This window comes from Anomaloglossus baeobatrachus, chromosome 9 (genome assembly GCF_048569485.1).
Source record: "Anomaloglossus baeobatrachus isolate aAnoBae1 chromosome 9, aAnoBae1.hap1, whole genome shotgun sequence".
NCBI lineage: Eukaryota > Metazoa > Chordata > Amphibia > Anura > Aromobatidae > Anomaloglossus > Anomaloglossus baeobatrachus.
Window position 1 is genome coordinate 47725817 of NC_134361.1, and position 15726 is coordinate 47741542.

Consider the following 15726-nt stretch of genomic DNA (forward strand, 5'->3'; position numbering starts at 1 on the left):
TTATGGCAGAGAGAAGTGTTTGTCATATTTTAGTACTCGATCCAGTTACCTTGTGTTCAACGGTCAGTTTCATTCACTACTGAGCCACAGCTTAGTCAGTCTTTGTCCAGTTGCCGATGGTTCATTTACCTTGGCATTGCTCGGAGCTTTGCTTACATTTTTTGCTCTCTGGTGAGTACATTTTTGGTGACATTAATTTATTTGCGTTCTTGGGAGGAGCATTATAAGCATGTTTGAGAGCTCCTTCAGATTCTGACAACCATTTACTTGTTAAATAGGAAAAATATAAATTTGATTAAAATTGCTTTAAATGATATTACCAAGAGAATAAACTTTTCCTCTTGCTCTATCGAGGCTGTTATTACATTTTCTGCCCTCAAGAAAGCCTTCTCTAAGGCTCCTGTTCTCAGTCAACCCAAGGTTCATATGCCTTTCATGGTCAAGGCAGATGCTTCTTCTGTGGAGATGGGGGCTGTTCTTTTGAAAAAAGATGAGTACCTTCACCCTTATGCATGTACAGTTAGGTTTCATGTTTGCCCGTAGCAGGGCAGAGCAAAATGCACCTGCACAAACCGCGATACCCCTGTGCAGTATGAGATCTGATCTGGCTGTTTAAGAAGCTATAGTGAGGTCTAAGGGGCATTTTGCACGCTGCGACATCGCAGGCCGATGCTGTGATGCCGAGTGCGATAGTCCCCGCCCCCGTCGCAGCGGCGATATCTTTGTGATAACTGCCGTAGCGAACATTATCGCTACGGCAGCTTCACGTGGACTCACCTGTCCTGCGACCGTCGCTCTGGCCGGCGACCCGCCTCCTTATTAAGGGGCGGGTCGTATGGCGTCACTGCGACGTCACACGGAAGGCGGCCAATAGGTGCGGAGGGGCAGAGATGAGCGGGATGTAAACATCCCGCCCACATCCTTCCTTCCGCATATCCTACGGAAGCCGCGGTGACGCCGGTAGGAGATGTTCCTCGCTCCTGCGGCTTCACACACAGCGATGTGTGCTGCCGCAGGAACGAGGAACAAAATCGGGCCGTCGCGTCAGCGTAATCATGGATTACGCCGACGCTGCACCGATGATACGATTACGACGCTTTTGTGCTCATTAATCGTATCATCGAGCCTTTACACACTACGATGTCGCATGCGATGCCGGAAGTACGTCATTTTCAATTTGACCCCACCGACATCGCACCTGCGATGTCGTAGTGTGCAAAGCCCCCCTAAGGGGAAAGCTCATACAACAAGATCAGACCTCATACTTTGCACTGACAAGGGGCAATCACCCCGAAACACCATGTCGGCAAATTGAGGTTCTGATCTGGCATAAATACTAAGTCATATGAAAAGGCTCCTTAAAGAGTCACTATTGACTTTTAGGATTGCTATTTCCAATAGGTGGCGCTAGAGTTCGTCTCCTTCCTCCCTGAAGAGACTAATTGAATATTTTCCAAAGGAGCATTGCAGCTATGAGACTAACTGGCAGCCATATTGGTTTGTCAGTCTCCGCAGGCAGAAAAGTTTTCCCCTTAGAACTTCTGACCAAACACTGCGCTTGGTGTGACGCCCTGGCAAAACCAGGTAGTCACACATAGGTCTCCGCATAACACCTTCCCTCACCTAGGTCACATACAGCTGACCTGAAACCCTAGCCACCCCCCTAGGGGCAAGACAGGCACACCAGTGGGCGGGGCCAGGCGGTTAGGAAAAGCCCACCTAGGGGTCTAGACAGCCCGGGGTGGGAAAAACAGTAGTTCAAGCCAGTAGTTCAAGCCAGTAGTTGAAGTCTGAAGTTCAAGTTGAGAGGAGTGGAGGCTGGGGCTAGGTGTAGCTCCAGCAGGACTCAAAGCTCAATTTGACAGGTTTCAGGGTCGGAGCCCTGACACCTTGGCTAGGTGGCAGACGGTGGTCTCCGTCAGCAGGAGACGGGAAGATGGCTCGGCAGATTCGAGGTGGACCGGGACAGGGTTGGAGCCCGCCGGTACTGACACCGGAGACCCGACCGGAGACCGTGCACAGAGGGGGTACTCGGACCCTGAAGCCAGGACCGGAACCAACGTCCTAGCTAATTAACCGATTGAGGGTAGGATTATAGGTCCTGTCCCAACCAAAGTCCCAAAAGCAGACAACCACCCACAGAGAGGGATAGGGCAACCGCCAGGGCCCGGTAGATTCCACGGGTCAGCGTCAGTGGGCACGGCTCCTCAGGTACACAACAAGCCGGGAACGGACTCCCGTGTTCCATACCGGGAAGTCCAACACAAGAAAACACAGTGCAGAGAGAAGACGGCGACCACCAGCCTGGGTGGGGTACCAGAGTACAACCGGCCGAGGCGGCCGGCCACCAGCACCTTGGTTTACCAAAAGACTTGTGTGATTTATTCAACTGTGAGTAACCAAACATCCCCTGTTACGTCTGGGCGCGCAGGCCCCTGCCATCGCCATCCCTTGCACCAAGCCATCGGGCCCTGGGGCAACCATCCCTACCCAAGGAGGGGTTAATATCCAGCTGCCATCACACCTTCCCCAGGGTATTCCGCACCAGCAGCGGTGGTGTCCCACTTCACCACACACCGTGGGTGGCGTCACGAACTGTATACGGCCAAGCCCGTACAACTACGTCCCCTTTTCATTTGGCGTGACCGCGTGAACCCCGGGTCCGGAGGATCGCTCGAGCCACACAGAGGGTCCGGATCCGAGCAGCTCGGCTGCTACAGGCATGGGGGCGGCACACTTGGCACAAGAGAAGGAAGCTCAGGGACTACAGAGGATGTCCGTTACACTGATGTACAAACTCTGGGCACTGCATGGAGGGGTTGCAGGAGCAAGGGTTCCCTTTTGTGGATGTGGGCCCTGGATAATTGTCCAGTCTACCCCCACAATGCCGGCCTTGGACTTATTAGCTTCAGTAGTAAAGTGGTCTTGATGCATTCCCTTTATAATACATTTCATGTTCCCATTTCAGGTTCCATGTCAATCTTTTGAACAGCAGAACAAGGAATATTCACCTTCATATCGCCCCTCGTTTCAATGAAGGAGCATTAGTAAGAAATACTCAGGACAGAGGCTCCTGGGGTCCTGAGGAAAGACAGATATCCTTCATGCCATTCCATCCTGGGCAAAGCTTTCAGGTAGGAACAATAGTTTTCTAGAATCAGACAAATATAACTAATAGCTTCCAAAAACAGTGCCACACTGGTGTGCAGGTCATGTGGGGTATTGCAGCTCATACAAAATCATTTCCTAAGAGTTGAGCTGCAGTAACAGACACAAGCCATGGACCGGAGTGCTGCTGTTTTTGGAAGAAATCAGCTATATATCTAATACAAGACACCAATTTTAAAGAAGTAGTTAAGCAATTAATAATGTTTTATTCAACATATTATTCACAACCAGATGGAGATCAGGAATGAAGGAGGCTGCTTCGGGGTCTATGCTAATGGAACAAAAATATTCAATTTCGTCCACCGCCTACCGTACAACCAAATTGACATGATCGAAGTTGGAGGAGATGTCAACCTGACCTTTGTCCAGTACTGACCTCATGCAAGATACCTAGAGAACCTAAATCTGAAAAATCATAACCCCCAAATCCTATTGAAAGACCAAGTCAGTGGAAGAAAGCATGGATGGGTGCTGTTTACAGTACACGGTCATCTCATCAATCCAAGATCTGCTTTGATATGGTCGAATGTATTCCTGGTTTATATTTATATATTCAAGAGGTGCTGTAATAACTGCCTTCTGCTGCCACTCTTAACATTTCAATTTGTACATTAAATTAAACATTGTCGTTAATTGAATTAATTAATTTATAATACTTTTAAAACTTTTATGTAATACGTTTACATTTTATTATAGGATATCGCTAGATCAATGGCTCTTTCTGGGGCTTCTTAAAAACGCCCCCTTTTTGCTTTTGTGTATATGTGGGTATCTGAAAAGGAGCCTTTTAACTGCTCCGGCATGCTTTGTAATTTGGCTATTTAATAAATGAATTGATTTAGAAGTTTCATGTTTTTGACTATTAAAATACAGTGAAATGGAATTTAGGAGCACAGCAGCTATATAGAGTATACATAAATTTATGTATAATATAATAATCAAAATTACCGTATAAATATCACCATTAAATTTCAATAAATATCAAAAATACCTTCAGATAAAAAATTCGTTAGAATAAATAAATAAAGGGAATGATGGTGCAAATAACATTAAAATTATTATTTTTATTCAACAATTAAAATAAATATTTTACAAATCCATATAAATATTAGGCAGGAAAAAATGTCCCATAAATTATAGCAGCGGTTTTACTAGGAAAATAAAGTGTATAATGCCAAGATCACTTAAAAAGTCAATCCCTAATATATGACAAAGTGCACAGTGCAAAATTGTATCTAAATCCTATGTCATATATAAATAAGGTTGTGGTATAATGATCCTACGTAAAAAGATTTTAACAATTATTTAAATTGCAAGGAAAATGATACCTTAAGTGATCTGTAAAAGCTCCAAAGTATACCGCAAAGCCCCGACACGTGTTTCAGCGATCCTTTCCTCAGATCACTTAAGGTATCATTTTCCTTGCAATTTAAATAATTGTTAAAATCTTTTTACATAGGATCATTATACCACATTATACCTCCTTCCTTTCGCATTGCTGGCTGGGAGCCGCAGGACGTAGGTCGTGTGTGCTACCCCGGGTACGATGAACAACCTGATGTTCAATTTTTAGGAATTGAACGACGTGCATGCGATGAACGTTTTACCATTCAATCGCAATCGCACGTAGCTGTTACATGCTACAATGTAACTTACGATGCCGGATGTGCGTCACTTACGACGTGACCCTGCCGACACATCGTAAGATATATTGTAGCGTGTAAAGCGCCCTTAACTGTCTGCCCATCGTGAATCAACAGTCAGACAGTCACAATGTATCACATCTAGGCACTTACAATAGAGAAGGCCTGTACCCAACGCGCGTTTCGGCACAACGATTGCCTTTGTCAGTTAACATTGGAAATTGCCTTATGTGCCGTTAACATGCACTTCCGCAGAGGAACAGCACTAAAATCGCATATGCATTTTTTACCTGTGGCTTTTCCACATCTAATGCAAGTCTATGGTGAAAATCAGCACATAAAATTCAGCGTTCTCGCAAGAGAAATTGACATATTGCAGATTTCAAACATGCACCACAGGTCAGTTTGTGCTAAGTAAAAAAAAAATAGCAAAAGGGAGCTGGAGATTTCTATAAATCTCATTGACTTTGCTAGAATTGTAAGATACTGCTTTTTTGAAGCAGTGAAAATACACTGTCAAAAACTCACCAAATACTTATCGTGGGCACACAGCCTTACAGTTGCAGTAAAGTAAATGGGATTTATAGAAATCTCCTGCCCACTGGGCTTTTTTTATGCTGCATAAACTGACCTTCAGTGCAATTTTGAAATCTGCAATATGTCAATTTCTCTTGCGGGTACACTGGGATTAATGTGCAAATTTTCCCCATAGACTTACAGTAGATGTGGAAAATCCACAGGTAAAAATGCACATGACTAACAATAAGATGTTTTCAAAGCCAAATACCAGGAATTCTAAAAAACAAAGCAGCTTATTTTAAAAAAATAACACCCCAACAAGAGTCAAAAACCAAAGCATCAAAAACACATGAAAAAAATGCACGCAAAAAGTCAATGAAAAGAAATGCAATGCTAATAGGTGCAGAAATGCTGCAGAAAATATGTGTAAAGGGGAAGTAGTGTTGTGCGTGTGTGTGTAAATATATATATATATATATATATTACAAGCCAAATGTTTGGCCACACCTTCTCATTCAAAGAGTTTCTTTATTTTCAGGACTCTGAAAATTGTAGATTCACATTGAAGACATCAAAACTATGAATGAAAACATGTGGAATGAAATAATTAAAAAAAAAGTGTGAAACAACTGTAAATATGTCTTATATTCTAGGTTCTTCAGAGTAGCCACCTTTTGCTTTGATTACTGCTTTGCACACTCTTGGCATTCTCTTGATGAGCTTCAAGAGGTAGTCACTGGAAATGGTCTTCCAACAGTCTTGAAGGAGTTCCCAGAGATGCTTAGCACTTGTTGGCCTTTTGCCTTCACTCTGCGGTCCAGCTCACCCCAAACCATCTCGATTGGGTTCAGGTCTGGTGACTGTGGAGGCCAGGTCATCTGGCGTAGCACCCCATCACTCTCCTTCTTAGTGAAATAGCCCTTACACAGCCTGGAGGTGTGTTTGGGGTCATTGTCTTGTTGAAAAATAAATGATGGTCCAACTAAACGCAAACCGGATGGAATAGCACTCTGCTGCAAGATGCCGTGGTAGCTATGCTGGTTCTGTATGCCTTCAATTTTGAATAAATCCCCAACAGTATCACCAGCAAAGCCCCCCCACACCATCACACCTTCTCCTCCATGCTTCACGGTGGGAACCAGCCATGTAGAGTCCATCCGTTCACCTTTTCTACAAAGACACGGTGGTTGGATCCAAAGATCTCAAATTTGGACTTATCAGACCAAAGCACAGATTTCCACTGGTCTAATGTCCATTCCTTGTGTTCTTTAGCCCAAACAAGTCTCTTCTGCTTGTTGCCGGTCCTTAGCAGTGGTTTCCTAGCATCTATTTTACCATGAAGGCTGCTGCACAAAGTCTCCTCTTAACAGTTGTTCTAGAGATGAGAAGGTGTGTCCAAACTTTTGGTCTGGAATATATACACACACACACACATTATATATATATATATATATATATATATATATATATATATATATATATATATATATACACAGTTAGGTCCAGAAATATTTGGACAGTGACACAATTTTCGCGAGTTGGGCTCTGCATGCCACCACATTGGATTTGAAATGAAATCTCTACAACAGAATTCAAGTGCAGATTGTAACGTTTAATTTGAAGGTTTGAACAAAAATATCTGTTTTATTTTCAATATTTTGTTGCGAATCCTTTGGAGGCAATCACTGCCTTAAGTCTGGAACCCATGGACATCACCAAACGCTGGGTTTCCTCCTTCTTAATGCTTTGCCAGGCCTTTACAGCCGCAGCCTTCAGGTCTTGCTTGTTTGTGGGTCTTTCCGTCTTAAGTCTGGATTTGAGCAAGTGAAATGCATGCTCAATTGGGTAAAGATCTGGTGATTGACTTGGCCATTGCAGAATGTTCCACTTTTTTGCACTCATGAACTCCTGGGTAGCTTTGGCTGTATGCTTGGGGTCATTGTCCATCTGTACTATGAAGCGCCGTCCGATCAACTTTGCGGCATTTGGCTGAATCTGGGCTGAAAGTATATCCCGGTACACTTCAGAATTCATCCGGCTACTCTTGTCTGCTGTTATGTCATCAATAAACACAAGTGACCCAGTGCCATTGAAAGCCATGCATGCCCATGCCATCACGTTGCCTCCACCATGTTTTACAGAGGATGTGGTGTGCCTTGGATCATGTGCCGTTCCCTTTCTTCTCCAAACTTTTTTCTTCCCATCATTCTGGTACAGGTTGATCTTTGTCTCATCTGTCCATAGAATACTTTTCCAGAACTGAGCTGGCTTCATGAGGTGTTTTTCAGCAAATTTAACTCTGGCTTGTCTATTTTTGGAATTGATGAATGGTTTGCATCTAGATGTGAACCCTTTGTATTTACTTTCATGGAGTCTTCTCTTTACTGTTGACTTAGAGACAGATACACCTACTTCACTGAGAGTGTTCTGGACTTCAGTTGATGTTGTGAACGGGTTCTTCTTCACCAAAGAAAGTATGCGGCGATCATCCACCACTGTTGTCATCCGTGGACGCCCAGGCCTTTTTGAGTTCCCAAGCTCACCAGTCAATTCCTTTTTTCTCAGAATGTACCCGACTGTTGATTTTGCTACTCCAAGCATGTCTGCTATCTCTCTGATGGATTTTTTATTTTTTTTCAGCCTCAGGATGTTCTGCTTCACCTCAATTGAGAGTTCCTTAGACCGCATGTTGTCTGGTCACAGCAACAGCTTCCAAATGCAAAACCACACACCTGTAATCAACCCCAGACCTTTTAACTACTTCATTGATTACAGGTTAACGAGGGAGACGCCTTCAGAGTTAATTGCAGCCCTTAGAGTCCCTTGTCCAATTACTTTTGGTCCCTTGAAAAAGAGGAGGCTATGCATTACAGAGCTATGATTCCTAAACCCTTTCTCCGATTTGGATGTGAAAACTCTCATATTGCAGCTGGGAGTGTGCACTTTCAGCCCATATTATATATATAAAAAATAGCAACAAGAAGAGGAGATAAAAACTCCCCCAAAAAAGTATTATAAAATGTACTCACAGCAAAAAAGGGCAACCAGTCCAGTTAGCCCAGGCCAACACATCTAATGCACAAACAGGATGCAGACAAGCCTCTCAACATGATGGACACTTCACAGGTGCAAGGTAAATTGCACACTAGTGGCGCGCATAGGGCACTGTTCACACTTGTATGCGCATGGTGTCCAGCCAGCAACCTATTACCACGCCCTTACTATTAGATTAGGCGGGTTACTCGGACACTACTCACTGCAGCACGCAAGGGACAGAAATTCCACTATGCACGGCCGTATTAAGAGGCCCGGCTGCACCCCGCATAGTCAAAGTGCAAAAAATACATATAAAATATATGTGAGGTATTAGTTTGTAAATTGGCCAATGTACGTAAGCCCACAATCCTCATCACGGATCCTCACGTTTGCGGGTCCCTACACTGATAAATATCAAAAATAGCAACAAGAAGAGGAGATAAAAACTCCCCCAAAAAAGTATTATAAAATGTACTCACAGCAAAAAAGGGCAACCAGTCCAGTTAGCCCAGGCCAACACATCTAATGCACAAACAGGATGCAGACAAGCCTCTCAACATGATGGACACTTCACAGGTGCAAGGTAAATTGCACACTAGTGGCGCGCATAGGGCACTGTTCACACTTGTATGCGCATGGTGTCCAGCCAGCAACCTATTACCACGCCCTTACTATTAGATTAGGCGGGTTACTCGGACACTACTCACTGCAGCACGCAAGGGACAGAAATTCCACTATGCACGGCCGTATTAAGAGGCCCGGCTGCACCCCGCATAGTCAAAGTGCAAAAAATACATATAAAATATATGTGAGGTATTAGTTTGTAAATTGGCCAATGTACGTAAGCCCACAATCCTCATCACGGATCCTCACGTTTGCGGGTCCCTACACTGATAAATATCAAAAATAGCAACAAGAAGAGGAGATAAAAACTCCCCCAAAAAAGTATTATAAAATGTACTCACAGCAAAAAAGGGCAACCAGTCCAGTTAGCCCAGGCCAACACATCTAATGCACAAACAGGATGCAGACAAGCCTCTCAACATGATGGACACTTCACAGGTGCAAGGTAAATTGCACACTAGTGGCGCGCATAGGGCACTGTTCACACTTGTATGCGCATGGTGTCCAGCCAGCAACCTATTACCACGCCCTTACTATTAGATTAGGCGGGTTACTCGGACACTACTCACTGCAGCACGCAAGGGACAGAAATTCCACTATGCACGGCCGTATTAAGAGGCCCGGCTGCACCCCGCATAGTCAAAGTGCAAAAAATACATATAAAATATATGTGAGGTTTTATAATACTTTTTTGGGGGAGTTTTTATCTCCTCTTCTTGTTGCTATTTTTGATATTTATCAGTGTAGGGACCCGCAAACGTGAGGATCCGTGATGAGGATTGTGGGCTTACGTACATTGGCCAATTTACAAACTAATACCTCACATATATTTTATATGTATTTTTTGCACTTTGACTATGCGGGGTGCAGCCGGGCCTCTTAATACGGCCGTGCATAGTGGAATTTCTGTCCCTTGCGTGCTGCAGTGAGTAGTGTCCGAGTAACCCGCCTAATCTAATAGTAAGGGCGTGGTAATAGGTTGCTGGCTGGACACCATGCGCATACAAGTGTGAACAGTGCCCTATGCGCGCCACTAGTGTGCAATTTACCTTGCACCTGTGAAGTGTCCATCATGTTGAGAGGCTTGTCTGCATCCTGTTTGTGCATTAGATGTGTTGGCCTGGGCTAACTGGACTGGTTGCCCTTTTTTGCTGTGAGTACATATTATATATATAATTGTATTTCTGAACATGTTTTTGTAAACAGCTAAAATAACAAAACTTGTGTCACTGTCCAAATATTTCTGGACCTAACTGTGTATATATATATATTTTGTGGATGGCCAACAGGAGTGAGGAATCCTGGACGGAGTGTATATCTCACCCGGAAAGTTAAGATGGGTAGTTAAATGTCGGGTAGTGCTGGTCTGTTCAGCGGCTTAGTTGCTTAGCTGGTTTTTATTGGAGTGGTAAGTAGGATTTTGGCAGCTGGGACTTGCCACTCCCACCTCCGCTCTCGTACGGAAGGTACTGGAGGCTGTCAGCTCACCTGAGGGAGGTTGCCTCATTATAGGCACATAAAAGGTTAAAGAAATCAGAAGAGAGGGTTCAGCTGCAGGAGATCTAGTGCCTAAAACTATATACCATTTATTCGAGATTCAAGCCCTGCAAGCATCCCTGGTAGCATGAGTCAGAGGTATATGATACAAAAATAAGCACTCGTTTTGTGGCAATTGTGATAGTAAAAAGATTTTTTAATAGCAATAAAAAAAATTGACGTTTCAGTTGGACTGACCTTCATCAGGATTGGAACTGCAAAATACATATAGAACAGAAAATAAAATTAACTAAAATTAAGCTAAAATAATGAAAAAATGCAGCAATGATGACTGTAAAGTATCAAAGTGAACAGAATGAAAATACAAGTCAGAGGGATAAGAAACTGTATGAATCTTATTCATGTTGTTCTATGACTGTGCTGCCACCTTCTGGCCTTTATATATCACTACTCTTCTCTTCATTTTTTCCCTAGGCCTGCTGTCAATAATTGGAATTTTTTATTATATATTTTTTCTCTTGCCTAAAATCATTACTCTATTTGATGACATGGAGGTCCTGCGCAGGCGCACTTTGATCTGCCCTGAGCAGGGCAGATAAAAGTATTGTAGTGCACCTGCGCAGGACGTCAATGCCGGCTAGTGTGGATGACGTAGGATGCGTGATGCACCCAGACTTCAGAAGAAGGAGGACAAAGATGGCCAAAACAGTCAGCGCCGATACTGGAGAACAGAGACACCCATCCGACCAGTGTGCACCGCACCGTCTTTTAGGTGAGTTATATAAAGTGATTTTTACCTTCTACACAGCGACCTGGGCTCTTATATACACCATGTTAGCGTGCTATATATAAGAGCCCACTGGTGGTTGCCGCAGCCTATAGTCACCAAATCTGGTGACAGGTTCCCTTTAATTTATGAAGGAGGAACTCTAAACCTCACAAAGCCTATGCGGACAATGCAATAACTGCCAAAAATTAGAAGGAAGAGGGACTCCAATACACCTGTATTAGACATGAGAGAGGGCCTCATACACATCCTGTTAAAATTGTTAGGTAGGGGGACTCCTAGAGTCATAAATCCTATGCACTAAGTGCAAGGGCTTCCAGAAATTAGAAGGAGGGACTGCAATACACCCTGGAAGACACATAGAGGAATGTCTCAGAATATTTTTTCTCCCATTATTAATGAGTGGGACTCCTAGACTAGTAAAGCCTATGCAATAAGTAGAAATGAAATGAAAAAGCAGAAAACAACCGTATACCCTTGATTGGGTCGAGTTCCAGTAGGTGGGAACATCGCACACCAGTTGGTAGGAGGTTGCACTTGCAAGTGCTGCTGTAGCTCTGTCAGTCTAGTGGCAGCTGTAGCTGACTTGCAGAAATGGGCACACACATGGCTACATGGCATACCTTCAGAAGTATCTCATTGTTAATGGGTTAAAGAAAAACCATAAATGATTTCTTCACAGCATCATTAAAGCCATGTCTTTACATCACAAAATCATAAGATATTGTTCCTCTGGTCCATCAATATGCTTAATTGACACTGACTAGGAAGTAAAAAATAACTTTTTAGTTGGACCATAAATTATTTCCTATTCATAGAGACATCCATCAGGAAATAGGTGACTCCTCCCTTACCGGGATGGCAATTTCTTGTTAAGGCTCCCAGAACTTGTTTGATTGTCTTTGTTTAATCATCCAGATAGTCGTTCATCCCAACCCTCAAGACACTTACGTATTTGGCCAGTCTCCCTAATCCATGTAATTGGTCATTGATAATGATATCCAGGACCAGGAGTGATGTGATTGACCCATCCAAACGCATTTGATCACTCCGCACATCAAGCTCTCAAACACCTATAGAAATAGTTATAGTACAATCACACACTGAGATCATCACTTGCTTATGTTCAGTAAACTTCACTAGAGATGAGCATACCTGTGGACGTTCGGTTCAGTGGACTTTAGATAAAGTTTGGTTTTGGACCCAGACTTGACCTGAACCCCATTGAAAGTAACTAATTGGGCAGTAGGGTCTCTGCTCACATGCAGCTAGCCATAAACAGATCACTTTTGGGGGAGGTTGGATGAGGATTTTCCAATTTTTTGGGGGTGCACACTACATCTGATCACGCTGTTGTTACCCCCAGTGCAAGCCGATCAAACACTGCAAGTGGCGTGCACTGGGTTGAGCAATGAGCATACCTGACCGATCAGTGATGCTCAAGCAAGTAGTCAATATCATAATTCTCTTGTGGTTCCTGCTCTCTGCAGAGCCAGTGTGTTCTGTGTGTTTTCTCGCTGTCTGTATTCTTCGGGTCTGTGCCTGGTGGGAGGGGCCTATTCGGTTGTGTCGCATTCCGGGGGATCGTTCTGCCTAATCCCGGAGCCGTTTTACCTGGAATGCCACCAGTGATAGTTCCTGCTCTGCAGTGTACAGTTCTGGTTCCCATGAGTTGTTCCGATCTTGTCCTATTACCTAGTTTCCCATTCCCTGTTTCCTTGCCTTACCTCTACACCCTGCCTCCCTGACCTCCGGCTTGTTTTGGGAACCCGACTCCACTTGCTCCTCTGTTCTTACGTGTCCTCCTGGCTCCCGACCCCAGCTTGTACTCTGGCCATGGCTCAGCTCCCCATCTGTACCTGACGCTACTTCCTGGCTTACTGGCCACCTGCTTGTACGTGACCTCGGCTTCTTTTGCACCTCTGTACTGACGTGACCTCCCGGCATCTGTCTCTCGCCTGAATCGACTTCTCTGCAGACCATCCCCGCCTGCGTCTCACTACACCTTGGTGCTTGATTTAATTGTAGTGTACCTGCGCCCCCTGGAAGTTAGCATCACAGTCAGTATACGTAAAGAACCCGAACTCTGAACTCTGTTGTTGTTTTTTTTTAAAGCTTTTGTTTAGTATGGACACGGAACATTGGGTTGGCTCATTTCTAAACTTCACTGTTTTGGGAGTGGCAGGGGGCCGTAGTCATGGGCAGAGGTGAGCCCCTGCTTCCAGGCAGTGTCTCTCTTCATTGCTGCATTCTTGTCACCTCCACATTGCAACCAGAGACACCGCAGCTTCTCCTCTTCAGGACAAATTCAGACATGAAGTCCAGGATAACATTTAACACTTCTTTACTGAATAACTCGCACAGTTTCTGTGGAGCACATCCACTGCGGGCACATACCGGTAGCTTGAACATTACAGCCATGTTACAGTTTGGTTTCTTTATACATTTTCCTGCACACTACTCCCTCCTGTACATCTCTCCGGCTACTATAGGACGGTCTGTTTCCCCTGGGAACACCACAGTGGCAGATAGTAAATTCATGGCGTGACGTCCCCCCATAGATCTAACCGCGTTCCCTCCCACAGCGATTCGTTTCACCACTGGACGGAGTTCCTCCACCACTGTCTCTGTGACGACCCGTTCGCTCAGGTCTATGTTACCTCACCCCGAGACCAGTCCCATTGAAGTCAGTTGCTTCCCGGAAATGCAACTAGAATCAAGGCCCACAACTTCAGGGTCAGTCCGTGCCTATTTCTTCATCCGGCTACTGAAGAGTTTTCTTTGTCCACTTGATCTGGATTTGCTGGGGTGACCCCGAGAGTCTGGCCAAATTACTCTGGGCTTCTCTAACTATAAGATATGTAAAAAAAAACCTCCAGCACCATAACAGGAATCCAAACAGGAAATAGATATTTCCTGGATGGATTCCTTTTATGGTGGTGGAAATTTTTCTACATATTTTGAAGTTTGTTCCCCTGGGCCTCCAATCCTGGTGATCCTCCATGCATCAGAGAACCTTTTGTGACTCCCTGGGAAAACTATGTAGTCACAAAAGTGTACCTCCTCCTTGTCACCACCAAAACCCAACACTTAGGCATAACACACAGCCATTAAACCCTAGTCACTCCCTCATGATAATGACACACCAGTGGGCAGGTTCAGGTGGATGAGAATGCCCACCTAGGGGTCCTGAGGTGTCAGGGGCAGGAACACAACAGTCTAGTTTTGACAGTCGAAGTGAAAGGAGCAAAGTGTGCAGTGTAGTCTGGGGTAGTAGCTCTTGGACTACCCGGCTAGGTGGCAGACAGTGAACAGGGACACAGGCGACGGAGATCCGGTTGCGGGAGACATAAAGTGGACCGGGGCAGGGTTGTAGCCCGCCGGTGCCGACAGCGGGAATCCAGTCCGGAGGCCGTGCAAAGTCGGGGTGCCTGGACTCTATGGCGAGGAAGGTTGCAAGCCCCTCTCCAATTAACCAACCGGGGACAAGGTTCCAGACTTTGTCCCATTAACTACCCAGATAGGGTGTCTGTCAGAACCCACTGAGATCCCAAGGGTCAGCTGTCGCGGGCCACAGCTCCCAACACACACAGAACCGGGAGTGGACTTCTCCGTTCTATGCGAAATCGTCCAAAAGGAAAGAAAAACACAAAGTGCAGGAGAAAGGGATACCTGTTCATTAACCTGGGTGCGGGACCCGAATGCACCCTCCTAAGGCAGCCGGCCGCTGGCAACTTGGTTTACTACTGGACTTGTGTGAAATTACTGAACTGTGAGTACACCATTGTCCCCCATTCCAACCCGGCGCGACACCTCCAGCAGCCATCACTCCCGTGTTCCGACACAAGGCCCCGGGACTACACCTCCCCTACCTGTGGAGGGGATCCCATCTTGCTTCCCCGCTCCATCAGCCCCGAGCACCCCATCACCTGGCAGCGGCGGTGCCACCATCCCTCACCGCAACCCACGAGTGACGTCACAGACAAAATCCGCTGTAAATATCCCCTTTTTGACGGTTGTGAGGACAGGCGGCCGTGTGAGCCCGGGTCAGGTCACCACTCGAGCTGCAGCAGCGAACCCGGATCCGAGCAGGCCCCCGAGAGAGAAGCGACAGCGGCCCCCGCCCGCAATACTTTGACATTCAAGGCATACAACGGTAGGCTGAAAACTGTTTTTTGGTTTTTGTCTTCTCGAACTATACCTCCCTCTCTACTCAATGGTGTCGCTATCTGACCAATCCCAACTGTCAACTCACTGTTGCTGGGCAGATGTAACCCTTCAACCCTGTTCTCCATCCCAACCCCAAGCTAAGGGATCAGGGAGCAGTGACACCTAATGGTGTCTGAAAACAGTACACCCGAGAGCACACACATATAAATAACATTTCCCATACATAAATACACAAAATAACCATGATTTCTTCAGGGGGGCTGCAGGGCACCGCGGTCACCC

General features: G+C 45.3%; 1 protein-coding gene across 1 annotated transcript in view; it reads left to right on the forward strand.

The window, feature by feature from the left end:
* The window catches only part of LOC142250440 (galectin-4-like), a 62440-nt gene extending 58428 nt beyond the window's left edge, over window positions 1-4012 (forward strand). Inside the window, exons 10-11 of the mRNA XM_075322618.1 lie at window positions 2969-3134; window positions 3400-4012. Of these exons, the coding sequence (XP_075178733.1) occupies window positions 2969-3134; window positions 3400-3543 (310 nt within the window). The 3' untranslated portion in view covers window positions 3544-4012. The remainder of the gene's footprint in view (window positions 1-2968; window positions 3135-3399) is intronic.
* The last annotated feature ends 11714 nt before the right edge of the window (window positions 4013-15726 follow it).